At 47.8% G+C, this 27,081-nt stretch overlaps 1 protein-coding gene across 5 annotated transcripts in view; it reads right to left on the reverse strand.

Moving 5' to 3' along the window:
- Positions 1–373: 373 nt before the first annotated feature.
- LOC146036072 (gap junction delta-2 protein-like) overlaps positions 374–27,081 on the reverse strand; it is a 37,098-nt gene continuing 10,390 nt past the window's right edge. The window contains exons 2-3 of one of the 5 annotated variants that reach the window (XR_014460768.1): positions 5,386–6,989; positions 374–5,353 (exon numbers count right to left, since the gene is read on the reverse strand). Coding sequence is in view for 1 of the 5 variants with exons in the window: in XM_083159846.1 (XP_083015972.1) it covers positions 6,158–6,989 (832 nt within the window). In the remaining 4 variants the exon portion in view is untranslated. Of the gene's footprint in view, positions 6,990–27,081 lie in introns of all 5 variants that reach the window. The other 4 variants (XR_014460771.1, XR_014460770.1, XR_014460769.1 and 1 more) reach the window with 4 other exon arrangements.

Raw genomic sequence — 27,081 nt, forward strand, 5'->3', positions numbered from 1 at the left:
GCCCACTGCAGGGTGACAATAAAAGGGAGCAGTGAGATATACACTCTGTCCCGCCCACTGCAGAGTGACACAGGGGAAGGGAGCTGTGAGATGTAAACTCAACCCCGCCCACTGCAGGTTGACACAGGAGAAGGGAGCTGTGAGATATACACTCTGTCCCGCCCAATGCAGGGTGACACAGGGGCAGGGAGCTGTGAGATATACACTCTGTCCCGTCCACTGCAGGGTGACACAGGGGCAGGGAGCTGTGAGATATAAGTCCTCTCCCGCCCACTACAGGTGTCAGATCTGTATCAGTACCACTATTCCATAACATTATACATCATGTTACACACTGTGTTGATTTTCCCCATGTAACAGTAATGTAGTCATGTAACATTAAGAAGACACATCAGCATTTATTAATTCATAGTTTCTCCACAGAATGCCTGAGACATTATTCTGGGCATATTGCACCTGTATTACATTTTAAACCATTGCATCATTAGTTTACCCCACCCCAAGTCCCTATGCCAGAAATGTGGCTTTATTACGTCAATGTCTGGAAAAGGTTGGATAACTTTGTACATTTGGTTGATACAAACGCAGTTGAGTAGATTCCATTTTTGCTGTATCCTGAGACAGTTACATGCTGGACTTTGTCACCGCAGAACCGCACTGTCTGCGGCGTAACATCTAACGACTGGCTTATTCACTGTTCTTGGAGAGTTGCTACATATCCGTTACTTCCCGCCCATTGCCATATCTCTCCTGAGACATCATCTGCTCAATGCAGGCAGGTTTTTTTTGTTTTTTTCCATTCATATTTAAAGAATTACAACCAAATGATTTTTTTTTTCATTGCTGATCTGAATTATTTACTTATAAAACAATCGCCATGATGTTAAATGACCGTTCTGTCCACATTTGGTCTTTAAAAACTAGAACAGATCCAATAGAAATATTAAACACATGCTTTGCATACATCTCATAAGTTATAAAAAAATAAATAGAAAAAAGTCATGTGATCGATATGTAGATTTCTTTTGGGTCCAATTCCGGCATCTGGGCGACGGCTAAGTAGTATTTTTCTAATAGAAGGTATCATTACATGTATCTTGTATTAGGTATGTTAGCCGGGGCACAATAAATACTCTTACAGAAAATAATTCTATGGTTTATCAACATTACTTTTAGGAACATTCCAAAGCAGCTGTCACAATTAAATGGGTTACAGATAACTCTTCCATTGGGTATTCATGAGATTCTATTTATGATGTTCAACATTTGCATATCTATCGGTCTGTCTATGTCGAGTGGGGCTGATTCATGTTTGTAAAGCAAAAACGCAAGCAATTGGTGCAAAATCATGCTGCGCTGCAGGTGGGGCAGATGTAATGTGTGCAATGGGGTTTAGATTTGTGTGAGGTGTGTTAATACTCAAATATAAATTGCAGTATAAAAATAAAGCTGCCTAACATTTGTGCGGCTACGTGCAAAAGCAGCCAGTATTTAACTTGCACTTGATAAAAAATAAATGTAGTTTGTTCCAGACAGCCGCCGACAGCTCTAACGGGCCCCGGTAAAATGAGGGGCGTGGTCACACCATTGTAAAAAAGCAACAACTTATAAGGGGCTGACAGTTGGCAGGTTACACACAGCTCGGGAGGGATGGAGGGGGAAGGTCGGACCAGGGCGCCTGCTGGGCCACTCCAACAAGCCCGGGTAGTTAGTACCCCCCCCCCCCCCTCTCGGCGGCTCTGGTCACACATCCGCTCAGGGAGAGAGAGAGGACAGGAGGCCGCTGCCTCTCTCCCCAGCTCAGCACACATCAGCTCACTGCGCTGGGCTGAAAAGAGAAACTGCAGCAGCCTGTCCTCTCTCTCCCGGCATTAAAGCCAAGCCTGGGTAAATAGTACCCACCCCCCCCCCCCCCCCCTTTTCTCAGTACCACTGGTTCCAGACCGCTAAATGCTGTTTTTGCTTTATTTACAAACATGAATCAGGCACAATGTTTACATCCTCTTTGTTAATTTTACACATGGTGCGTCCAATGCAGAATTGATAGCAAGCCCAGATTCTGCTTCCCCTGCACTGCAGCCGATGGAGAATGAGTATTGTTAAATATCTCTAGATCTGTCTAGAATCTGCACTTGCGCACAAGTCTGCACCAGTGGCACATGCCGTATTGGTAATGCACCTACTGCTACATGTTAGAAGAGCGATTTGTGGCACTTTTGAACTACACACTTTAATAATAACCTTATGTTTCTTAGCTTCCCATTGCAGCTGTCATGCCCAAGCCACTGTCCTGCTTCCTGGCTCCAGCAATATGACATAGCACCATGTTTGGGGTCCAGATTAATAAGGGAGAGAAATACACATTAGAGTCACATCATTTAAAGATTATTTACAATTCCACCACATCATGAATCCGGTTACTGTATACAGAGTGCTCAGAGGGAGCAATGTCTTATTAAAGGGAATGCTACACAAGCTGGAAATAGGTGCATTTAGCTGCCCCCCAAGGGGCATATCATGGCACACAGCTTAAGTGCCAAGCAATCAGATCACGGTAGTGCATATGGCTGACATTCACACATATGCTGGCACATCCAAGTCATCAGCCAGATGGATATGCTGGCATTCCCTGCAGACGCCTCATCAATCTTGATGAAATGTTCAGTTGGCCACGCCGATCAGTTGGCGCTTTAGAAGGAACCTAATTAACTAGTACAAGGTTTCTGCAACGTCAGTGTTAAATTGTGTCTAAAGAGCTCTCTGTAATGGAGCCTGTGTATTAGGGGAATGGGGGCTTTATCAGGAGGGTAGTATCGTTGGGTATAACCTGGAAGCAATTGGTTTGTTCACTTTATGGAATGAATTGGATTTCATCCCAGTGATGTTCAATGGGCTTCTACCGTGACAGAGATTTTGTTGCACCTTCCTCAGCTCATGTTATAAAAATGTTGAGCTTGATGGGGTTCTACTGTATTTTTGGTTTTATCCACGCCCCTATGTTAATATGCCAACCACGGGCTCAGCTTTATGATTTGGTTTGGCAAAGGTGGGCACCAGAGGTAGTTATAAGTGTGCCTGTCCCCTCTAGGTTGCATTGCCTTCTTATTGGGTTATGGTCCATAAGTGCTGTTCCATCTGAGCAATCACATAAGCTGGGGAATAACTGTTACGGACGGTATCGCTGCTGCCCAAATCACCCAAACTATAACATGACCCCTACTGAGGGTGTGTGATGTACTAGGATCGTATTTACTCAAATATATGTCGACAGGGTTGGAATGTCGACAGAAACCTTAGGCCGACAATGGCAAGGTCGACAGCCAAAATGTCGACATGTGCCGATAGGCAGTATTTCATTATTTTATTAACAATGGGCCAGATGCACTAAGCTTCAAAAGTGATAAAATTGAGAGTGATAAACTGCCAGCCAATCAGCTTTGCCCTGTCATGTCACAGACTGGATTTAAAAATGTCAGGCAGGAGCTGATTGGTTGTTTATCTCTCTCCATTTTATCACTTTTGAAGCTTAGTGCATCTGGCCCTCAGTCTGTTTTTATAAAGGAATGAATTATTGTGTATGGCATATGCTCAGAGCTGGCTGTACTATTAGACAGCTTTCTAGGGGCTCCAGAATTTGGGGGCACCCATGAGTCTGAAGATCACAAAATTAAGGAATGGCTCTGACGCAGGCCTCCTTGTTAAACTTACTGCAAACAGCAGGTGCTGAACTTCTAAGACGCGACCTCCGCACTTTGACCTGAGGTTCTAGAAAGTCGTATTGGTGTGAGGGCGGTGGTTGGAGCAGTAAGAAGAAGTTTTGCCTACGGTGCCGGAAAACCTTGCACCGGCCTGCGTATGCTGTATGTGTATTGTAAATGCTGATGATAATTATATTTTATAAAAATGCAGATAGCACCACAACATGCTGACATCACAACCACTATATCCCCTCCTTATGTTCCCTAGGAGTTCCTCTACTTGGAGGCATAATCTCATATTGCACATAGCAATTCTTAACATTTAATTTTAACATGCAAAAGTATTTAATATCAAGTTGCACACTTTATAATATCCAAAGTGATGCGAGTACAGTAACTGTTCCCCATTGTATGATATCTGCTATGAAGCCTTTATACTGAAGCCTTGATGTTCCAGCAGTCCCTCTTATGGGTGCTCCAGCATTTCCTCACTCTACCTGATGGGTATTGACTCAAAACGCTTAATTGGTGTTCTAGCGTTCCCTTACTCTGCCTGGTGGGACTTTCAGGGTTCCTTCAAACTGCCCCCTAGATGTTTGGGCGTTCCTTCATTCTGCCTGCTTATATATTGGCGTTCCTCCATTCTGCCTGCTATTTCAGTGTTCCCTCATCCTGCCTGCTGACATTTCAGTGTTCCCTTGACATGCCTTCTGGATGTTTCAGTGTTTCCTTATAGTGGTGGTTGGATCTTTTAAATGTTCCTTCAACCTTTATGCTATTTAAATTTTACTGCATCCTGCCTGCTGGATTTTTTAGTGTTCCTGTACCCTGCCAATTTAATGTTTTCAACGTTCTCTTCACCTGCCTGCTGGATGTCTCAGTGTTCCTGCGTCCTACCTGCTGGATGTCTCAGTGTTCCTGCGTCCTACCTGCTGGATGTCTCAGTGTTCCTGCATCCTACCTGCTGGATGACTCAGTGTTCCTGCGTCCTACCTGCTGGATATTTCAGTGTTCCTGCGTCCTACCTGCTGGATGTCTCAGTGTTCCTGCGTCCTATCTGCTGGATGTTTGTGTTCCTGCATCCTACCTGCTGGATGACTCAGTGTTCCTGCATCCTACCTGCTGGAGGACTCAGTGTTTCTGTGTCCTACCTGCTGGATGTTTGTGTTCCTACGTCCTGCCTGCTGGATGTTTGTGTTCCTGTGTCCTACCTGCTGGATCATTTAGTGTTCCTGCATCCTACCTGCTGGATCTTTTAGTGTTCCTGCGTCCTACCTGCTGGATGTCTCAGTGTTCCTGCGTCCTACCTGCTGGATGTTTGTGTTCCTGCATCCTACCTGCTGGATCATTTAGTGTTCCTGCATCCTACCTGCTGGATGTCTCCGTGTTCCTGCATCCTACCTGCTGGATGTCTCAGTGTTCCTGCATCCTAACTGCTGGATGTCTCAGTGTTCCTGCGTCCTTCCTGCTGGATCTTTTAGTGTTCCTGCGTCCTACCTGCTGGATCCTTTAGTGTTCCTGCGTCCTACCTGCTGGATGTCTCAGTGTTCCTGTGTCCTACCTGCTGGATGTCTCAGTGTTCCTGTGTCCTACCTGCTGGATGTCTCAGTGTTCCTGCGTCCTACCTGCTGGATGTTTGTGTTCCTGCATCCTACCTGCTGGATGTCTCAGTGTTCCTGTGTCCTACCTGCTGGATGTCTCAGTGTTCCTGCGTCCTACCTGCTGGATCTTTAAGTGTTCCTGCGTCCTACCTGCTGGATGTCTCAGTGTTCCTGTGTCCTACCTGCTGGATGCTGAGGCTGTTCATGTGTCCCTCTGTGATGTGCTAGAAAAAAAAAAGAAATCCTGACTCCTCAGTAGGCATTGTAATTGGCATGTCTGTTTCAGGAGCAGATGGTTGAGGGTGAATATTTATTAGGCGGCAGCTCGCAGTGGACGAGAGGTATATAACAGTCATGAGAAGTTTGGAAACTCCTCTATAAAGTACCCCTATCATTGTATTGTTGTCCTCCCTGCCTGACATTATGGCTTCTTAAATGTTAGTGCAGATTTGAATATATACACAACCTGGTATAGTCCCCCAAGAATAACCTTCTCCATCACTAGCCAATTCTGCAGCTGGCATAATATAAAACAAGATACATTACATAATATTATAGTACTGAGCAGATCCCTTCACTTTACAGGCCCAAAGTTGTCTTAAAAAAACACTGTCCATATTTTCGGTTCCCTCCCCAAACTCTTATGTCCCACCCCATGCTCCCCAGCTGCAAGACAGATTCTGCTTCCTATTACAGATTAGCAGCCATGATTATTGATAGGCTGCAAGTAACGTTTCAAAGGTCTCCAATGGTGGTTGGAAGACAGAAGCCATACTCAGCCAAAATGTATTATGCTCTGCTTACATTATCTATGGTATAGAAGAGAACTCTAAACCGTTGGCATGATGGCACCAGGGGTCAAACATAAGCAGACTCACTGGACTGTGTCCTCCCCAACGTTGGCACTTGAGCCAGGGTAGATGGCTCCTTTTTACGCACTTCGCACACAGACTTTCTGCGAGCCTGAACGCCCCTCATGGCTGTCTTGATTTTCCTCCACCCAAGGTGGTTCAGCTCAGCTAAGTTTAGAAGGACGCATATGCCACTTACTGCAAACATGAAAACCAGGAAGACTGTCTTCTCGGTTGGCCGAGATACATAGCACTCCACCTCCTTAACGCAAGGGTAGCGGTCGCACTCAAAGATGGGTGGCACACTGAAGCCGTAGAGGAAGTATTGTCCTGCGAGGAAGCCAATCTCCAAAGCATTCCTAAAGAATACCTGAATTATGTAAAAGCGGGAGATTCCTTCTTGGCGCTTGACCTTGGGGCTCTTTGCCGCTTTCTTAGGTGTGCTGGGGATCTCTTTAACCTCCAGGCAGTCTGGCTCATCCTTGGAAGATAGGTCCGGGTTCTGCATTAGGATTCCGTTGATATTTTTGATCCTTCGGTTCTCCCGAGGTAGTTCCTTCTCTAGCAGGGGGTAAAGAAAGGAGTATCTCCGATCTCTCTGCTTGGCAGACTGGTGGACTGAATACGTAATGAAGCAGAGGCTTGGTGTGCAGACAAGGATTATCTGGAAGACCCAGTACCGAATGTGCGAGATTGGAAACGCTCGGTCGTAACAGGCTTGGTTACAGCCTGGTTGTAGAGTGTTGCACATGAACATGGTCTGCTCATCCTCGTAGACCGTCTCCCCGACAATAGCCACTATTAGGATTCGAAAAATGACCACCACAGTCAGCAGAATCCTGCCAAGGATAGAAGGAGACAGTGAGATATCGAACACATTCATGAGGATTCGTTTATTATTCATGTGCTATATATAGTAAGTTTTATTTCTTTCTCCAACAGGACTCAAGGCGCTTTACAGACATATAATATAGAGGATGTTGGTGGTACAGTAACAGACAAAAGAGACTCTGGAGCACACAGTAAGCATAACGCTGGGACAGTGCAGGCATTTTGGATAATAACTTCCATGGGTTGTGTACTCCACCCTGACAAGGTACCAGGTGCGGCAGCCCTTTTAGGTGCACTGCGTGGGATTACCCTGGGGGAATAGATTACCCCTAGAAGAAATTACACAAAGGAGGCTGTAGCTAGATATTAATACTCCGTGGCCAAGAGGTACTATATTGGGGCATGTGGCCTTAAACCAAGTTTGATAATGATGATAATAATAATACAGTTACATTGTTTTACTATAACCGAGCATGTCAGAAACAAGAGTTAAAAGGTATACATTAATTTCCAGAGAGCAGTAACAGGCAACTGTGATGCTAGGAGAAATAAGGTGAGCGGCTGGACCACCACACTATAATTGCCGACTTTTTGTTTCTGGGAAAAAGTTGGAGAAGCCCAGAGAGGAGACTGTTAGTAGTGCTTCTCGGGGGCGGGGCCAGAGCCTGATGTCATCATGCCCCACCCCCATACTTAGAAATATCATGATTTGTGGGTGTATGTGGAGGGGGTGGGGTGGAAATGACGTGATTTGCATCATTTTAGCTCCTTCCCCTCCACATACACCTGCAAATTCTGGTATTTAACCGGCAGGGTAGAAGGATACCAGGGGGAATGCAGGGGTCCAGGGGAAGGCGGTAGGCTTGCCCAGGCTTCTGGTAGTCCGAGAGGGGACCTGATTTTCAGGAGCCTCCTCACTTTTTGGGGAGGGTAGGGAAGCATCCACCTCTCTGACCCTGTTGCTCAGCACTTTCAGCTAGTGTGGGCAGTCGTTTTCATTAAGTTATTGGTTGTCCTTACTAATTATTTTTTAACATAACATTACCTTGATGCTCAAATCCACTTGTTTTACCCAGAAAAGAACACCATTGATCAAATTAATGGTTTGTTTAAAAAAAAAAAAATAATAATAATAATTTGTTTCTGTTCCCTCATTGGCTGGGGCGTTTCAAGAGAGGTGGCCTGTGTGCAGCCTCCTCAAGCCAGGCCACCTCCTCTCTGCCGAGAGCGCTCAGACCCTACTAAACATGCTCAGATCTCTATAATAATGGCACGGCGGTGATGTACGCACTAGCAGCAGTGTGACGTCTGAGCAATAGGGAGCTCAGAATCCATTGCGCAGATTGCTAGAAACACGGTGCCGCGCCCATTTTTCCTGCAGTGCTGCTGCCTCCCGCTGCTCATTGGATATATTGCATTATATTGAAACTTTGCCTGGTAACAGCTTATTTATGAGCCCATCTATTGCCCCCTTATACTATGATTATCTTTAATTTATAAGCCACTATAGATGTTCTGTGATGCCGTAGACAACAAGACAAGTAAGCATATAAATTCATATACATAAGAGGACAGATTCACCTGAACGCCGGCCCACCCGCCACCTGAATCCCTTCTCAAGCATACAAGGGGATCCCCTTGCATGCGGCCGGTAGCAGGAGAAATCATTTGGTACTTGTTTCCTAGCATGACGCCCACTAAGCAAATAGCTTAGTGTGCTATTCTGCGTAGGAAAATCTCATTGCATCACGTACCATGTATAGTGCTATGCGATGCGATGTCCTTATTAAGTGCACAGGTGTGCTTATACAATGAAATATCGCATTGTGTAAGCACCCATGCCATGTGATGGGTGCTTACTATGCCATTGTGTCACCCCCAGTCTCCATGCCACTCCGAAGCGTAGCAAGTGCAGCGAGCCCCTCGAGGGGCAGCGGAACGCGTCCTTCGACCTTTTCATACCCCCACTTCGGATAGGGGAGGATAGTGGGGGTGTTTTAGGAACACATTCACACCAGCCATATCATACATCCGAAAATATGGAAAATCGCATGTCATGCAAAAAGCGCATGCAATGCAATGCGATTTCACTACGTTAGCGTACGTAGAAAATCTGGGCGCCTTGCTAGGAAACAAGTACTGAATGTTTTATCCTGCCTTCAGTAATGAAAGTAATTCTCTACTGACCTTTATTACAGCCAGAGACAGAGAGAACATGTGACGTCAATCGCCTGCCCGAGCAGGGAATGCCAGGGGAAAGCCCATGGTTTTCATGGGCACAATGGGCATTCCCCTGCCCACCCCCTTCCCTCCCCATTCTGTGTAAACGCCTCGGCGAGTGTGATATTCGCCGAAAATGTTTGCACAGGGGGTCTGCGTGTATGCGTGTATCCCACCATCAGAACAGACAGAATTTGTCCCCTTAGAATCACACTTGAATTAGGCCCAAAGTGTGCAGGCAGCCATGATGGAAAAGAGAGAGAGAGAGAGAGAAAGAGAGAGAGAACATCTTTGCATATCATAAAATATGTAACTGAAAGAAAAAAAATGTCATTTAAAAGCAATGTGTGATCATTATGCACCGTCATACTTCAATTCACAGAGCGTGATGTACTGTACAGTTCCTTTTTTAATTTGATAAAAAAAATTAATCCCAAACTGTCATATGTAAATGAAATAAAGTATCAATATGTTCAAACTACGGAACATTTTTAATCGACCTTTTCTTCTTTTATGCGGTACATATAACGTCAGGGGAACATTCTCTTTTTAACTCTTCTGCTTCCGTGTAGACCAGGGTAGAACACAGGCAGAACCTTGGGTAGCACCGTAGCGGGCAGTGTAAAGGTGTATGCCGGGTCATGGAGGTCGGGCGGGGGGCGCGTACAGCCTCGCGGATGGGGGTTTCACGGAGGCTGGGGGCAGCCCAGCAGCTTACCTTGGTGCTGGGCTTGCCCCCAACGTGGCAGTCCTGGGTCCGGTGCAGCGATTGGCGGTCCAGGAACAATTGGGTAAGTCTACTAAAGTGTAGGTTTGTTGGAGAGGAGATGTTGCCCATAGCAACCAATCAGATTCTACTCATACATATAGTACCTAATCTAGAAAATAATAGTTAAAATCTAATTGGTTGCTATGGGCAACATCTCGACCCTGTTATAGGGAGCGGGATGTACTAAACTAAAAATGCGGTAAAAACCCTGGTATCGGGAGTTTTACAGCATTTTTCATATGCATTATAGCCCCACCGTGGGGCTTCAACTGGGGCTCTAGCTGGGGTTACCCCATAGACACCTATGGGCTTCTTTTCACCACCCCCTCCGATCTGCGCCGCCCCCACCTACCCTGTGTCCTCCTGCTGTGCTGCCCAGACTAGTGACCCGGAAGAGGTGCAGGGAGGAGGCGGCAGAGCACAGCAGCCCCTGCAGCCATCTGAGCAGGATGCTGCCTGGCACAGCAGGAGGGAGGAGAGCTGCGGAGGCCCACTCACCAGGCACGGGCCCAGGGGCATCACATTTTATGGGCGGCAGCAGGCAGGTTGCTTATAGCTATGAAGTCACTCACAGCCAGACAGAGTGATTCCAGTTGTGACCTACAGGCATTGGGATCGGATGGCAGCTACAACAGCATGGTTGAGCGGACCAGGGTATGGGTGAAAACCGGACCAGGACAAAACCCCCGGACCGCCGGACCAGACATCAAACTGCATTTTGGAGCTTGTAGCCTCCGGTCCGGGGGGTGTCCTCTCCGGGGGGGGGCGGGGGGGGGGGGGGGCTGCCTGTCACACCTGTCACCAGGGAGAGGAGCAGGAGGAGAATAAAGCCTCCCTGTATGGTCCGGGCAGGGCAGGCGACAGGAGGGGGGGGTCAAAGGGGACACTCGTACCGGGCCCCGACCATTTGTGGGGCCCCAAAGCTTTGAGGAACTCAAGGTCTGTAAGCATGACTGCATGATCACCTGTCTGGCTACCCGTACTAATGAGTTTAATGACACAACACACCAAACCACACAACGCACAATGCTGAGCCCTCCCATCTGCCCTTCCCTATTATATTGCATTGTGAATATTAATTATCCGTTTATTTCTATTAATAAAAAAACACATTCAATATGCAATGTAATAACAATCCGCGTTCGGTGTTGGGGGGCCTCAGATATAACAGTGTTCCGGGCCCCAAGATTTCTCTTGCCTGCCCTGGGTCCGGGCATGTAGCAAAAACCGGACGGTCCGGACCACACAGGGAGGCTGTAATCACCCCTTCCCCATGTCCCTGGTGATAGCTATCACAGGGACCCCCCCGGACAAGACACCCCCGGGACAGGACAACCCCCGGACCGGACCCTACAAGCTCCGGACTGCAAATTGTGATGTCCTGTCCGGCGGTCCGGAGTGTAGTCCGTTCCGGTTTTTATATATTACCAGCGGACCGGGCAATGGCGAGTGACAAGCGCTGCCACCATGATTGAAGCTGGCGGCAGCGCCTTTTGTCACTCACCGCTGCCTGCTTGAGGTCTGCCCGCTCAGGATCAATGATTGTGGTCCCAATGCGGCTGCCCTCTGGCCGCTTGGCATCAATGATTGCGGTAACGTGGCAGCTGCGTCTGGGTCCGGCTCCGGAGGCTCTGTCAGCGCCGCTGGGCTCATGGAGCTGAGTTACTACTGCCCTGCCCAATGGAATACACACAGACTGACCCCTGAATTTGTTTCTGCCGCTCACCAACCCCCCTGCCGCTGGCTGGTTGGCAAAGGGCAGCTCTGAACACCCATAAGATTTTGCCCTTGGCTCATAGATTGACTACCTGGATATGGGGCCTGTATAAGAGTGACTGAATCTCCCTGGGAAGGGGGGGTTGTGCCGGTCCGCAAGCTCCAATTGGCATGCAGCCGGCAGCACTTTTAGAATGCCTTGTCACTTTCTCCATGACCACCTGCCTGTGAGCCAGCTGCGATGAGCTGGTGGCCCGTCACCAATACAAGTATGGGCCCCTTCGCTGCCTCGGCCCGGGACAGGAGTCCCAGTAGTCCAGCCCTGATGGCAGCCCTGTGCATGTGCAACGACAGAACATTGCTCCAGTGCGTCCAGCGCTGACATCTCTTAACCAGGACCATGGATTGTAAGAGCCACTGGCGCAGGGACTGATGTAAATGACTGAATATGCGTAATATGCCAATCTAGCTTATCGCTTCATAGTTTATTCATTATCAGGCAGCGTTCGCCGGTTGTACTTTCATAAGGGGAAAGAAGAAAAGGAAATGTTGGGAATGCAGAAGCCAGCGGGGAATCATTAATGTATTGCAGATATGTGACTTTCCACACATGTTACTGCTGCTGTGGTGAACATCAGCACTGTCTCCAGCACTACAGCCGGCACAGATGTAATATCACACAGGACACGGCCCAATGAGAATGCCTCTGACCCGTTTATTGATGACCTGTACGGAACGCTGCAGAGTGAGTGTATGTGTTGGAGCGGCGCAGGAAGCTGATGTGAATAGATGTGATATTTCGGATGCAGCGCGCAGGGAATGGTGTTGGTTAATGGATGAGCAGCGCATTCTCTGCAGATGCTGTTGGAGCCAGCACATCTGTGGTGTCAGGTTGATCAGATTTCCAGATATTAAAGAACCGTTCGCGTGTCATGTATTGTTTGTGCTAAACTGGGAAACAGAGAATTTAACAATGTATAAGCACGAAGCCCGTCTGGTCTGCCTATTGTTACTTCTAACAGAACCCTAATGTGTCGCTTAGCTATATTCATATAGATTATAGAACCTTTCAGGATGGGGATTCTTTCTCATCCTCCTCCTGAACCTGCTCCCCTCCAGCACTGGTTCAGGCTAGGGATGGCCATTGACCATCGATGATTAGAAATCATCGATGGTTTATGGCCGATGTCGAATAGTTTTGCCATCGATGGGGAAGAACCAGATGGTTTCCCACCATCGATGTAAAGCTTAAACGAATAGTTTCATTTTTGCTTTTTCCCTACAGTGCCGGGACACGGAGCATAGCTCTGCCCCCGACACCCGCGAAGCCCCGCCCCCACATTTTGATTGGCCCACAGGCCACTCAATCAGAGAAAATGGATGACCATCGATATGCAAAAATATCGATGGTTATCCATAGAATGGTTATACACTATCGATGGGCTGTTTTACTTTTGCCATCGATGGCAACCATCGATGGCAAAGGCAACGATGGCCATCCCTAGTTCAGGCCCTATTGTACTAATACTTCCTGTGCAGATTGAGTTCCTCCTGTCACCGTCACGTTTCTGTGCAGGCCCTAAATGGGAGATTCCGAGGCAACTACTGTAGGTGGAAAAGGGTTGGTTACAAAATCCAGCACACAGCACGCCATCAGATCCCAACAGATCACAGTGATTATTGTAACCATAAGAGAGCCAGTGAAATAAAGATAGAGGGTGTTTTGGGGGTAGCAGGGATGCATACATACATCAGCAATCACAATTTATGGATTTTCAGATATTGGGATATTTTGGCCAGATAAATGGATTTTCAGATCTATCTGACTTTGCCCACACATTACAGTTTTTTTCAGTGATCGGCAGATTTTTCCATCTAAAGATCCATCTTCATATCTGGAAATTGCCCCAATCGATTGTCATTTCAGCTGTTCATAATGTAAATAGATGAAGAAAAAGATCTGCAGATAATACCAGATTATTAAACATGTTTAAAAACCTGATTAAGCAATCGATTGGCGATTGTGATTGGGATTGCCAAAAGGGAGAGCCCACACATCTAAAATTAATTGTGGCAATCATCTCCATATCTGAAAATTGTCACAATTAATTGCTGATGTATGGGGCCCTTAACTCTAATCTCCAACTGTTACCTAACCCTGACCTCACCCGCTGTACTGGATCTCTCTCCAAAGCCTAACCTTAACTTCCAACCGTTACCTAACCCTAACCTCCACCGTGGTGTGCTGGATCCCACTCCCGTAGCCTAACTCTAACTTCCACCTGTTACCTAACCTCACCCGCTGTACTGGATACCACTCCGAAAGCCTAACCTTAACTTCCAAACGTTACCTAACCCTCCCCTCCCCCGGTGCACTGGATCCCACTCCCAAAGTATAACCCTGACCTCCTCCAATGGGATTCAGTATTGAATCCCGGCGGTCGGGATCCCGGCGTTCAGAATCCCGACGCCGGAATCCCGACAGCCGAAATGCCGACAAGGGGGGGACGTGGATCGCCCCCCCTTGCGGGCTCGCTGCGCTCGCCACGCAGCGGGCCCGGTGCCTCGCTACGCTCGGCACACTAATTTGTTCTCCCTCCAGGGGTGTCGTGGACACCCACGGAGGGAGAAAGTGTCGGCATTTCGGCGGTCGGGATTCCGGCGTCGGGATTCTGAACGCCGGGATTCCGGCGTCGGGATTCTGAACGCCGGGATTGTAACTGCATCCCCTCCAATGCACTTGATCCCACTCCTGTAGATTAACCCTAACCTCCCCTGTACAATTGATCCCTCGGAGTGCTGATTCCTCCACTAATGATGATGTCACAATTTTGTGACCTCATCATCCTCCTTTAGCCCACTTGGATGTAGTATCTACCCATATGCAGTAAATACAGCGGGAGAGCTCCCAGAGGTAACACGATAGTGATAGTTATCTCCTTATTGCAGTCATTCCGCCGTGACAGCTTCTTATGCGCATATGTTGAGTGATAAATTGCTCCAGCCAATCATCTCTCACCTCTGCGGACAGCGGCCGTAAGAGATGACACTTAGCGGGCTGATTCAGCAATCATTGATAAATAGGCCCCTAAATCTGAGACATGACATAAACTGAAACATGACATCAAATTGTATCCTCTAACAGAGAGTTCCTTTAATTAAAGCATCCTGGTAATTTGCAGAGGATTCATTAACTCGACTATTTGGAGATCCGCCGAGCAGTGAAGTCATTCTGCATATTACAGTGCTTTATCCAGCAAAGATGTAAAATGCTCGGGGAAGGCTGGCAACTACCATGCAATATGTTATACACAGAGCAGACAAGGGCTGAGGATGGGTACTAGGTAGGATATTAAAGTGTTACATGATCGATATATATGGTGTCCCTTAGGCTGGTTGATTGGGGAATGATCATACATTGGAAGCGTTTGAGGAACACCGCTGCTGGCTCCCAATCTAGAGTACAGACCGTGAACGGCAGATGGGGTTTTGATGTGTCTCGTACATAATAAAATAGGAGAAATATCAGGGGAGGACTGCAGTTCTGTCATGCAGAGAGCAATGGCCGCTGCTTGTCTGTGCTCAGCTAGGAGCAGATGGAAAAGCCGGTCACACATGTGCCAGACTGTAGCACAAGGCTCTGGTCATGTAGTCACGCACGCGGTGACACCGGATGCACAATACCCTGGTGACATCTTCCTGCCTTCTACAAACCCTCTTACAGAGTTGCAGCAGAGCCGGGTGGTTTTGTCTCTTTCTGCAAACGAGAACTTCACTCATTTTTGGAGTTAAGTCTGATTGGATCACAACCTGCCACCATACGGTAGGCCAGATGCACTAAGCTTCAAAAGTGATCAAATGGAGAGTGATAAACAGCCAGCCAATCAGCTCCTACCTGTCATGCCACAGACTATGTTTGAGAAATGTCAGGCAGGAGCTGATTGGCTGGCTGTTTATTAGTGCATTTGGCCCAATGAATGGCGTTATTAGGCCACGTTGGCTGAATCCACTTCCCATTGCTCTCTGCTGGATAAACATTGGTCAATTATAAAAGGAAATGTATTACAACTCCATTTCAAGGGGTGTGTGGGCAGCTGCCCTGGGGAGCAAGATTAAGGTGGGGTTTTAAAATAAAACTTGCCTCTGTGAGGTGGAGGATTTTGTTGAGCACTGGTTGGCCAATAAACACATTAGTGATTGGGTTTTTGTGAAGGGTTTTGTGAAGGGGACACCTTTTGATTGGGTGGAGTGCAAACTGTGAGAAGCAAACTTGGGAGGAGACAGAATATAGCTAGGAAAGAAACAGGAACATGTGACTCTGACTCCCAAAAGCGGATTCGGATGATAGGTCAACATTAAAAAGGTCAATATTCCCCAAAGGTCGACAAAAAGCAAAAGATCAACATGGCAACATGGCAAGGGTAAGAATTTTTTGGGGGACTTGTTCAAACATTAACATGAACGTGGACTCCGATTGGAAAGGTGTGCACCTGGTCATTGCAAACTAATCTAGCCATGTGAGGGTACATGCTACACTAAGTGGGGGTTCATGTGCTCAAATGTCGTCATTAAAATCTAAAAATACTGAAACAGTCGGCATGAGTTTTTAGATTTTAATGTCAACATCTGAGCACATGAACCCCCAATTAGTGTAGCATGTACCCGCACGTGGCTTGAATCGTGTTGACCTTTTTTGCTTCTTGCTTTCGTCAATGTCAACATTGTGCATGACGACCTACTGATTGGGACCCCAGACACTGTGTTTTTTTTACTAAGATGGGAGTGCTATTGAAGATGGGATGTTGCTCTGGGCAACCAATCAGATTCTATCCATTATCTTCTAGAAAGTGCTAAACAAATAAGTAGCTTCTGATTGGTTGCTACGGGCACCATCCCATCTTCAACAGAGCTCCAGTCTTAAGCCCCATACACAATAACACCAGGGAACGCGGCGGATATAATTATTAATAGCGGACGCAGTTCCCAATACTGCGCGTACACACTGAAAGATACCGGCCACCGATATTGTTCAGTGATGTCACTGGGACCCGCTGAACAGTCAGGTTCTTTGGCTATATAGCTAAATTGACCTGCATGTTCAGAAGACTGCAATCATCCTTAACGATATTGAGTGTACACACTAGACCAGGCATGTCCAACGGGATGCAGTCAAAATCCCGACAGTCAAAATCCCGACGGTCAAAATCCCGACAGGGTCAAAATCCCGACAGGGTCAAAATCCCGACATTTAAAATCCCGAAACAGTCTACATGCCTTTCGGTCGACAGGTGCGAGGTCGGCATGGGCTTTTTCACTGTTTTTTGAACCGACATGTGCCGACAGGCGGTATTTCATGCCCTACCATCCACTAGGGCGTGGTGGGAGAATAAAATAGTGTGCCGAGCGCAGCATTGCGAGCGAAACGAGCTATGCGAGGGGCTGCGGTTCACTTGCAATTGTGTCCATGTCGACTGTGTCGACATTCGGGTAAAAAAACTGTGAAAAAACCCATGTCGACCTCGCACCTGTCGACCAAAAGGCATGTAGACTGTTTCACCTGTACATTCTATATGTCGGGATTTTGACCCTGTTGGGATTTTAAATGTCAGGATTTTGACCCTGTCGGGATTTTGTCCATGTCGGGATTTTGTCCATGTCGGGATTTTGTCCTTGTCGGTATTTTGACCCATTCGGGATTTTGACCCTGTCGGGATTTCATACCGAATCCTGTCCAACGTTGGCCCTCCAGAAGTTTTGAAACTTCACATCCTAGCATGCTTTTCAATAGTTTTAGCATTCTCTAATAGCAAAACTGTGGCAAAGCATGCTGGGATGTGTAGTATCACAACATCTGGAGGGCCAATGTTGGACATGCCTGCACTAGACGATACTGTGAACGTTATCGCTGAGAAGCCCCTTTGTTAGTGATTATTGTTCACAGTATCCTCTAATATGTAAGTGGCTTTAAGAAATAAACCCCTGTCATTAGCATTAGTTGGACAGTCAAAAAGTCGACATGGACAGTGTACCGCACCCCTCACATGGCTTGCTGCGCTTGCCATGCTTCAGGCACAGTGTCACTATTATATTCTCCCTCCATGCCCTAGTGCAGGGGTGGGGAACCTTTTTGGGGACAAGGGCCGTTTGTATTGGCAAAAAATACAAATTCGCCTGGACAGCCGTCCCACGTTCCAGCGGCTGCCGCAGTTTAAGAGTTGCCGGTCTGTGTGGTCTGGCGGCTGTGCAGGGAGTCAAGTACAGGGGAAATCTCACGAGAGGTCGGTAGCTCTTGAGAGATTTCCCCTATACTTGACTCCCTAAGCAGCCGCCGGGCGAGTGGGCGGGCTGCACAGACCGTCTGCGGGGGCCATATACGGCCTGCGGGCCAGAGGTTCCCCACCGCTGCCCTAGTGGATGGTAGAGTATGAAATACTCTACCATCCACTAGGGCAGAAAAAAAAACACCTTTTAACGGTTGATCTTCCCATTGTCAACCTAATGTTTGTGTCGACCTTTTGATCTTGTTGATCTTAGACACATCAACCTATATCATGTGTCGACCTTAGCCCTGACAACCTTTAGTGGTCGACATAATGTATGTTGACCTTCATAGTGTTGACCTAGGGAACGTATCTGGCCATATCTCAAGTTTTGTTTTGGGAAGACCCAAGGGGTGAATGTAAGTACTTTCCATGACTGCCAACTGAGAGCTGACAAGGGTTTGATATGTACAGTGGCAGCATTGGCATACATAGCACAGTGCAGGAAGGTCATTGAACAATGGATGCTCTTAGGTTTCATGTTCTGGGCTGGGGAGTGAAGAAGAGAGTGGGTGGGAGGAAAAGCTGCACATCCTATTGCTGATACAGGAGAGGTCTATGGACATTATTCAAATCTGACCTCAGTACAAATTTGTTCTCAAAATGAGTTAAACCATGTGCACTGCAGGTGGGGCAGATGTAACATGTGCAGAGAGAGATTTGTGTGAGTTATTTTGTTTCTGTGCAGGGTAAATACTGGCTGCATTTTTTTTTTACACTGCAATTTAGATTTCAGTTTCAACACATCCCACCCAAATGTAACTTTCTTTGCACATGTTATATCTGCCCCACCTGCTTTGCACATGGTTTTACTCATTTTGAGAACAAGTTTGTACTGAGATGAGATCTGAATAAGGGCCTAAAACTGTAGTCCCCAAACTGGATTACCAAGCATCACCAACAGTCCAGGTTTTAAGTATATCCATGTCTCAGCACAGATCATTAAATCATATTGAAAAACGTATTAATAAAGCAGACTTGCCTACCTGACCCTCTCCATGCGGGAGAAAATGTTCTGGTACTCTTTACCTAGAACGGCGCCCGCGATTAGAATCGCGGGCGTCGGGGGTAAAAAATCGCGGTCATCGCGGGCATCGCGGGTAAATCGCGGGTACATAAAAATCGTGTACCCGCGATCACCGCGATTTTCCCATAGGGAACAATGTTAAAAAGCCTGATTGACCGCGATTTTACTTTAAAATGCCTCAATGCCCGCGATTTTCACATAATTCGCGTCCTCCGACCTTTTCATGCCCTACTATCCACGTCGGCGTGGAGTTGAGAATAGAATAGTGTGGCGAGCGCAGCGAGCCACCGAGCCCGAAGCGTGGCGAGCGCAGCGAGCCCCGCGAGGGGACGCGGATACCTTCACAGTTATACGCGTCCCCTCGCGGGCTTCACAGGTATCCGTGGCGAAAAGCGGACACCTGTGAAGCCCGCGAGGGGACGCGTTTACCTGTGAAGGTATCCGCGTCCACACTATTCTATTCTCAACTCCACGCCGACGTGGATAGTAGGGCATGAAAGGTCGGAGGACGCGTACCGCCGCCCCTCGCGGGCTCGCTGCGCTCGCCACGCTTCGGGTTGGCGTGGATCGTGGGGTGGCGTACAAAAATTGGGGGGACATTTAAGGGTTAATTCTGCCTATTTGGGCTCTGTAGCCCATTTAACATTGATTCCTATGTGAAAATCGCGGGCATTGAGGCATTGAATGCAAAATCGCGGTCAATCAGGCTTTTTAACATTGTTCCCTATGGGAAAATCGCGGTGATCGCGGGCATCGCGTCGCGGCCGTTTATGTACTGCCCGCGATGTCGCGATCACCGCGATGGGCGCCGTTCTAGGTAAAGAGTACCAATGTTCTGTTCCTGGACTCCCCTGGTAATGTATGATTGCCAGCACCTGTGGTGACACCTTTCTTATCTATTACCTAGCTCCCTGCAGGTGATGGCAATCATACATGACCAGGGAAGTCCAGGAACAGAGCATTTCTCCCTGATGGAGAGGGTCAGGTAGGTAGACAACCATGGGTAATATATATATATATATATATATATATATATATATATATATATATATATATATATAGCAAACCTCCCAACAATCCTGTTTTTGCGGGACTGTCCTGTTTTTTTGGGAGTCCCTCCAGCCTGAAGGAATAGACGTTGTGCGCATGCGCACAGCGTCTATTCAGCGATAAGGAGGGTGAAAAGGGGGCGTGACCATTTGATGTAATCATTTGCATACAACACGCCCTCATTTGTGCAGGTCACACCCCTTTTCAGGCATGGTCTATGCAATCCTATGTTACAGAAGTTGGGAGGTATGATACAGTAGTAGTTGAGTATATCACAGAGAAAAACCGAAAGCTGATTAAGCAATGAGGTGACATAAACCACTGAAGGGTTCTGAGATGCTGGCACTTTAGTTAGAAGTTTTAGGGATATGTAAATGATTTATAGTATAGCCAATAGGGGTATTGGGGGAGGAGTAGGCAGGCTAGGAGTGATCATGTGGTAGTGTGATCTGCCTCTTTCTGGAAAATCCCCTCCCTCCCATCCCTATTTATTTTCCTTACGGCGGCAGTAGATGTATTAGTATGTAGATAGTGGGTGCGCTCTCCTCGACATCGATTGTCATTAGTCCATACCCCTGCACAGGAGATGACCGCACCATCTGTACGGGTGGGTTGTGCAGGGAGAGTGATCACCAGCGATGTGTGTATGGTATGGTGATGTTTACCCCACACTTTTCTTCCTCGACCGTTCTTTGGTGCCGCCACCATTTTTAGTTAATAGCAAGTTGTCAAAAATAAATTTGACATTTAAGTTTTGAGACGCCAGCACTTGTGTCTGTGTCTTTATTTTTAGTGTTAAGTTATGGTTTAAGTTTAGTAAGTGTAAACATAAGGATACCCGATGGTGAGTTTAATAGCGACAGGATCATGGGCGCAGCATCGGGAAAATGGGAATTTAGTAATGATGTGCCTGGAGCACCAACCTATGCTTGTACCTATTTAAAAACAGGAGACTTCTAATAAAGGGGCTGATTCAGCCCTGATTGAATTTACTTTCCGCAATGTGCTTTCGTAAACCCTCCATGTGGCCACAGCCAAAGACGGCCTGTTATCACAGACCATATGCTGGTTGATTGACAGCCGGCCGGCATTTGTGGGTGGCACCCAGCATTTTCTGGGCGTGAAACCATCGCAGCACCTAGTAACTATTGACTGACGCGGGGCTGGACTAGGGAAATCTATTCAATGGCGAGTGGATTTCCCCCCTTTGCAGGAGGGGAGGGGGCTAGTACAATCCACATAAAATAATAAAATTAAGGATTAAACAGAAATCCTTATTCTAAAATGTAATGACTTTACAATTAAGGATAGCAATCAACCATCGATGATTCAAAATCATTGATGGATTATGACTGATGTAGAACAGTTTTGCCATCGATGGGGGAGAACCAGATGGTTTCCCTCCATTGATATCAAAGCATAAGTGAATATTTATTTCTTTCCTTGTCCGAGGGGCTGGGATACGGAGCATAGCTCCGCCTCTGACACCTGTAAAGCCCCACCCCCAGGTTCTGATTGGCCCACAGGCCAATCAGTCAAATAAAATGGATGGCCATCGATAGTTAAAACCATTGATTGTCATATGTCACATGGTATGCCACCATCGATGTCTGTTTGCACTATCACCATTGATAGTAACTCAGGGTCCCGCAGGCACCGCGCACATTGCACCCATTATAGATTCAAGCACTGTCTATTACCATCCTACTCAGTGGTACTGGAAGCAGCGGCGTGAGTCCGATACACAAAACGATATCTTTATGACTCGTCATATTGAAACAACAAACAGTGAAGATCGTGTGATGTGTATGTATTGGGCGCTACTGCGGCCGAAATACAATATCGTTTATTGACCATGCTGTGTAGCTCTTCAAACGATATTGGGGGGTCATGCAGACCACTGAGTAAAATGGAACTGATTATTCAGAGATTACACATGAGTACGGATCACAGCGCGCATGCGCAAGGCCTTCCTGTGATAAAATCCTGCTATTTTATCACTGGCTATACGTAAGTTGATTAACAGAAATCATGTTTGGGGTGGTAAACAGAGTGTCAGGGAAAAAACAGGCATTCGGAGAGAGGGTGTGTGACGTCAGCTCCGCCCCCGATCAGCCTGTTTCTATCACAGCCAGCGGGCAAGTCCTGGGCTACGCACAAACTGCACACACTGGGGAATCATTACATGGTGAGGGGCGTGCCCAGGTGTGTGAGGGGAAGTCATGTGATGTAAGTTCCGCCCCCGATCAGCCTGTTTCTATCGCAGCCAGCGAGTAAGTCCTGGGCTACACACAGACTGCACACACTGGGGAATCATTACATGGTGAGCGGCTTGCCCAGGTGTGTGAAGGGAAGTCATGTGACGTCAGCTCCGCCCCCGGTCAGCCTGTTTCTATCGCAGCCAGCGAGTAAGTCCTGGGCTATGTACAAACTGCACACACTGGGGAATCATTACATGGTGAGGGGCGTGCCCAGGTGTGTGAGGGGAAGTCATGTGATGTAAGCTCCGCCCCGATCAGCCTGTTTCTATCACAGCCAGCGACTAAGTCCTGGGCTACGCACACACTGGGAAAATAACCCCCATTGTGTGTGTGCAAATTAATGGAGGTTGTTCCATCATTCATTAAATTGCTCAATGTGTGCTGACAATCCGTGATGGTCAGGGGCAAAGGGAAATCTCCCCAACCAGCAGCACGACTGGTGTTTGTGTGTACCCAGCCTTAGTGCTTCCTCTGCAGCATTGGAACAATATTCTCGGCCATCGGGGTATATTGCAGACAAGTGATCCTAGAATGTACTGTTGAATGCTATTCTTATTAAGTATTCCTAATTCCCACAACACACGGCACTTCTTTCTGGACCCAAACATGTATAATTACAGACGAGAGGCAATTACAAATCCCTTTCTAGGCGAGTGTAATTATTTTGATTATTTTCAATTGCCGTCGTGACTATGCTTTTGTTCCTCTCTCAGGACCCCTTAGGGCATCATTAGGGACAAATTAAATGTCACCAATCTGAAAGAGCACATTACTCACCAAAAACCAGGGGCCTGATGCAGAATTGGAAGTAAATCAGGATTCTTTGCTGAAAATTTCCCTATGTTCCAAGCTGCCTGCATTTCCAGATCCCACTGTGCTGTACTGCCTGCATATCCAGATCCCACTGTGCCATGCTGCCTGTATATCCAGATCCCACTGTGCTGTGCTGCCTGCATTTCCAGATCCCACTGTGCTGTACTGCCTGCATATCCAGATCCCACTGTGCTGTACTGCCCGCATATCCAGATCCCACTGTGCTGTACTGCCCGCATATCCAGATCCCACTGTGCTGTACTGCCTGCATATCCAGATCCCACTGTGCTGTACTGCCCGCATATCCAGATCCCACTGTGCTGTACTGCCTGCATTTCCAGATCCCACTGTGCTGTACTGCCTGCATTTCCAGATCCCACTGTGCTGTACTGCCTGCATTTCCAGATCCCACTGTGCTGTACTGCCTGCATATCCAGATCCCACTGTGCCATGCTGCCTGTATATCCAGATCCCACTGTGCTGTGCTGCCTGCATTTCCAGATCCCACTGTGATGTACTGCCTGCATATCCAGATCCCACTGTGCTGTACTGCCCGCATATCCAGATCCCACTGTGCTGTACTTCCTGCATATCCAGATCCCACTGTGCTGTGCTGCCTGCATTTCCAGATCCCACTGTGCTGTACTGCCTGCATATCCAGATCCCACTGTGCTGTACTGCCCGCATATCCAGATCCCACTGTGCTGTACTGCCTGCATTTCCAGATCCCACTGTGCTGTACTGCCTGCATTTCCAGATCCCACTGTGCTGTACTGCCTGCATTTCCAGATCCCACTGTGCTGTACTGCCTGCATTTCCAGATCCCACTGTGCTGTACTGCCTGCATATCCAGATCCCACTGTACTGCACTGTGCTGTACTGCCTGCATTTCCAGATCCCACTGTGCTGTACTGCCTGCATTTCCAGATCCCACTGTGCTGTACTGCCTGCATTTCCAGATCCCACTGTGCTGTACTGCCTGCATTTCCAGATCCCACTGTGCTGTACTGCCTGCATATCCAGATCCCACTGTGCTGCACTGTGCTTTACTGCCTGCATTTCATGATCCCACTGTGCTGTACTGCCTGCATTTCCAGATCCCACTGTGCTGTACTGCCTGCATTTCCAGATCCCACTGTGACTTACTGCCTGCATTTCCAGATCCCATTGTGCTGTACTGCCTTCATTTCCAAATCCCACTGTGTTGTACTGCCTGCATTTCCAGATCCCACTGTGCTGTACTGCCTTCATTTCCAGATCCCATTGTGCTGTACTGCCTGCATTTCCAGATCCCACTGTGCTGTACTGCCTTCATTTCCAGATCCCACTGTGCCGAGCTGCCTGCATTTCCAGATCCCAAGGTGCCTAGCTGCCTGCATTTCCAGATCCCAAGGTGCCTAGCTGCCTTCATTTCCAGATCCCACTGTGCCGAGCTGCCTGCATTTCCAGATCCCAAGGTGCCTAGCTGCCTGCATTTCCAGATCCCAAGGTGCCTAGCTGCCTGCATTTCCAGATCCCACTGTGCCGAGCTGCCTACATTTCCATTTCCCAATGTGCAATACCTAATACACCTACTGTCACGACCATACACACAGTAACACCAGGTTGTGCATCCATATAAGCCAGCATCGGCTGCACCATCAAAAATTGCAACGCCTACCATGATTAGGCCACGCCCCCAAAATGTTACCAGGGGCCGACAAACCTCTCGGCGGCCCGGACGTGCACTATAAGATAAGACCATGTGCCGTAGCAGTGCGCCCACCGCTGAGTCAAACCTATTGTCTCCTACATCTAGTTCTGTATCACCCGCATTGGTGTGAACATGCCCTCTGAGCTCAGCCTGCATCATCACCACCACCCAGTACAGCCTCTTTAGTTGTAACCATAGTTGTGATCAAAATGGCGTATGGTTCTTCGTTGCTTCCTCTGGGAGGGGGTAGCTTTGTCAGTGTGTTGGGGGCTGTGGCCTGTGAGAAGATGGGTTGAATGGGGAGAGGGGGTTCCACAATCGCATTATTGTGACTCCTCCTCTATTATACAATGTAGTGAAAGCAGGTATTGTATAATGGGGCGGGGCTATGATGGCTCACTTCAGCATCAATCACCGGCTCCCCTTCAGTCTGACCACTTGTGCTCTGTAAGTGCGTAGTGAGGCAAGTATGTATCCAGGTATGAACACAGATGGTATCATCAAAATTAATGAGGTATTACTTAGATCACCTGTGCTCAAGCATGGATATCCTTAAAACCTGGTGGACTGACTTTGGGAAGCAATGCCATATCAGGTGTTACCATTTCATTATAATGGAGGAACACATAAATTATTGAAGGGATCTCTCCAACCATTAGGGAAGACGATTTAATTATCAGAAACACCATTGGAACACAGGGCTAGTTGATCGCTATAGCGCAAATGTGAAATCCCTTCGATTATCGAATGACTGCACAAGGGCGAGCCAACATTGCGACTGATATAGTGAAAATATCTTATCACAATCCCTTCGCAATTAGACAGACATAAAGTTGCCATTGGGGTGGTAAACGGACGGGTACTTGTTTCCTAGCACGGCCACACCGATTTTGATCGGGTCGGAAAAATCGCGTCGATCGCAACGCATGCGATGCGACCGACGCGATGGACCCGATTTTTACATTGATTCAAATGTGAATAGGGTCCCTGGGACCCTATTTTACATTGGATTCAATGTAAAATTGTCCCCAGATCCCAATTTTAACCCCCCTGATGGCTCAAATGCCCCCATTGTGAACGGCACCCCACGATTGACGCCAACCCGAAGCGTGGCGAGCGTAGCGAGCCCGCGAGGGGCAGCGGTACTCGTCCTCCGACCTTTTCATACCCCTACTATCCACGTTGGCGTGGAGTCGAGAATATAAAGTGTGGCGAGCGCAGCGAGCCACCGAGCCCGAAGCGTGGCGAGCGCAGCGAGGACGCACATAACTTCACAGGTATACGTGTCCCCTCGCGGGGCTCGGTGGCTCGCTGCGCTCGCCACACTTTATATTCTCAACTCCATGCCGACGTGGATAGAAGGGGTATGAAAAGGTTGGAGGACGCGTACCGCCGCCCCTCGCGGGCTCGCCTTTCTTGCCACGCTTTGGGTTGGCGTCAATCATGGGGTGCCGTTCACATTGGGGGGACATTAATTAATACCCATGACGGGGGCATATAAAATGAGAAATGGCCCATATTGGGCCATTTCCCATTGTTTTCTATGTAAAATGTGGTTAATCGCGTCCATCGCATCTTGTGCCATTATAATGGCACAAGACCGACGCGATCAACGCGATTGCAATGTTAAAAATATTTTAACATTGAACCCTATGGCAAAATCGCGTTCATCGCATCGGTCGCGTGCCATGTTAATGCACGCGACCGACGCGATAAACGCGATTTTGCCTTTGCCAGCAAAATGTACCAGATTTCATAGGAATTCGGGTCCATCGCGTTACTCGTGTACCTTAACTTAAGGTACATGAGTAGTAACGTTTGTGGCCGTGCTAGGAAACAAGTACCAACGGACGTTTTGTGGGAGTGTCAGAAAAACTGCAGGCGCGCCCAGGCGGTTTAAGGGAGGGTGTGTGACATCAGCGCTGTCCTCGATCAGCCTGTCTCTGTTGTGGAAGGGTCAGACTTACATGTGATGGTTCGTGAAGTGCATGCTGATGTGTGACAGGATAGCGGATAGCGATATTGTTGTACTTTGATGACAGAATGGAGTATAGGAGGAAGACTGTACCCATTTAGCATGTCTCTGTGTAAGGGTTAATAACAGGAATAGCATTAGCTTCCACTGGGCCACCCTCAGCCCTCTTGTCATGGTGTCATCACGTGGTGAGACTTCTCGCACTGCTTGGAAGAGGCGCCGTGTGCCTTCCAGGTGTTAATGAGCTAAAAGCTAT

Source organism: Crinia signifera, chromosome 9, assembly GCF_055691185.1.
Source record: "Crinia signifera chromosome 9, ASM5569118v1, whole genome shotgun sequence".
NCBI lineage: Eukaryota > Metazoa > Chordata > Amphibia > Anura > Myobatrachidae > Crinia > Crinia signifera.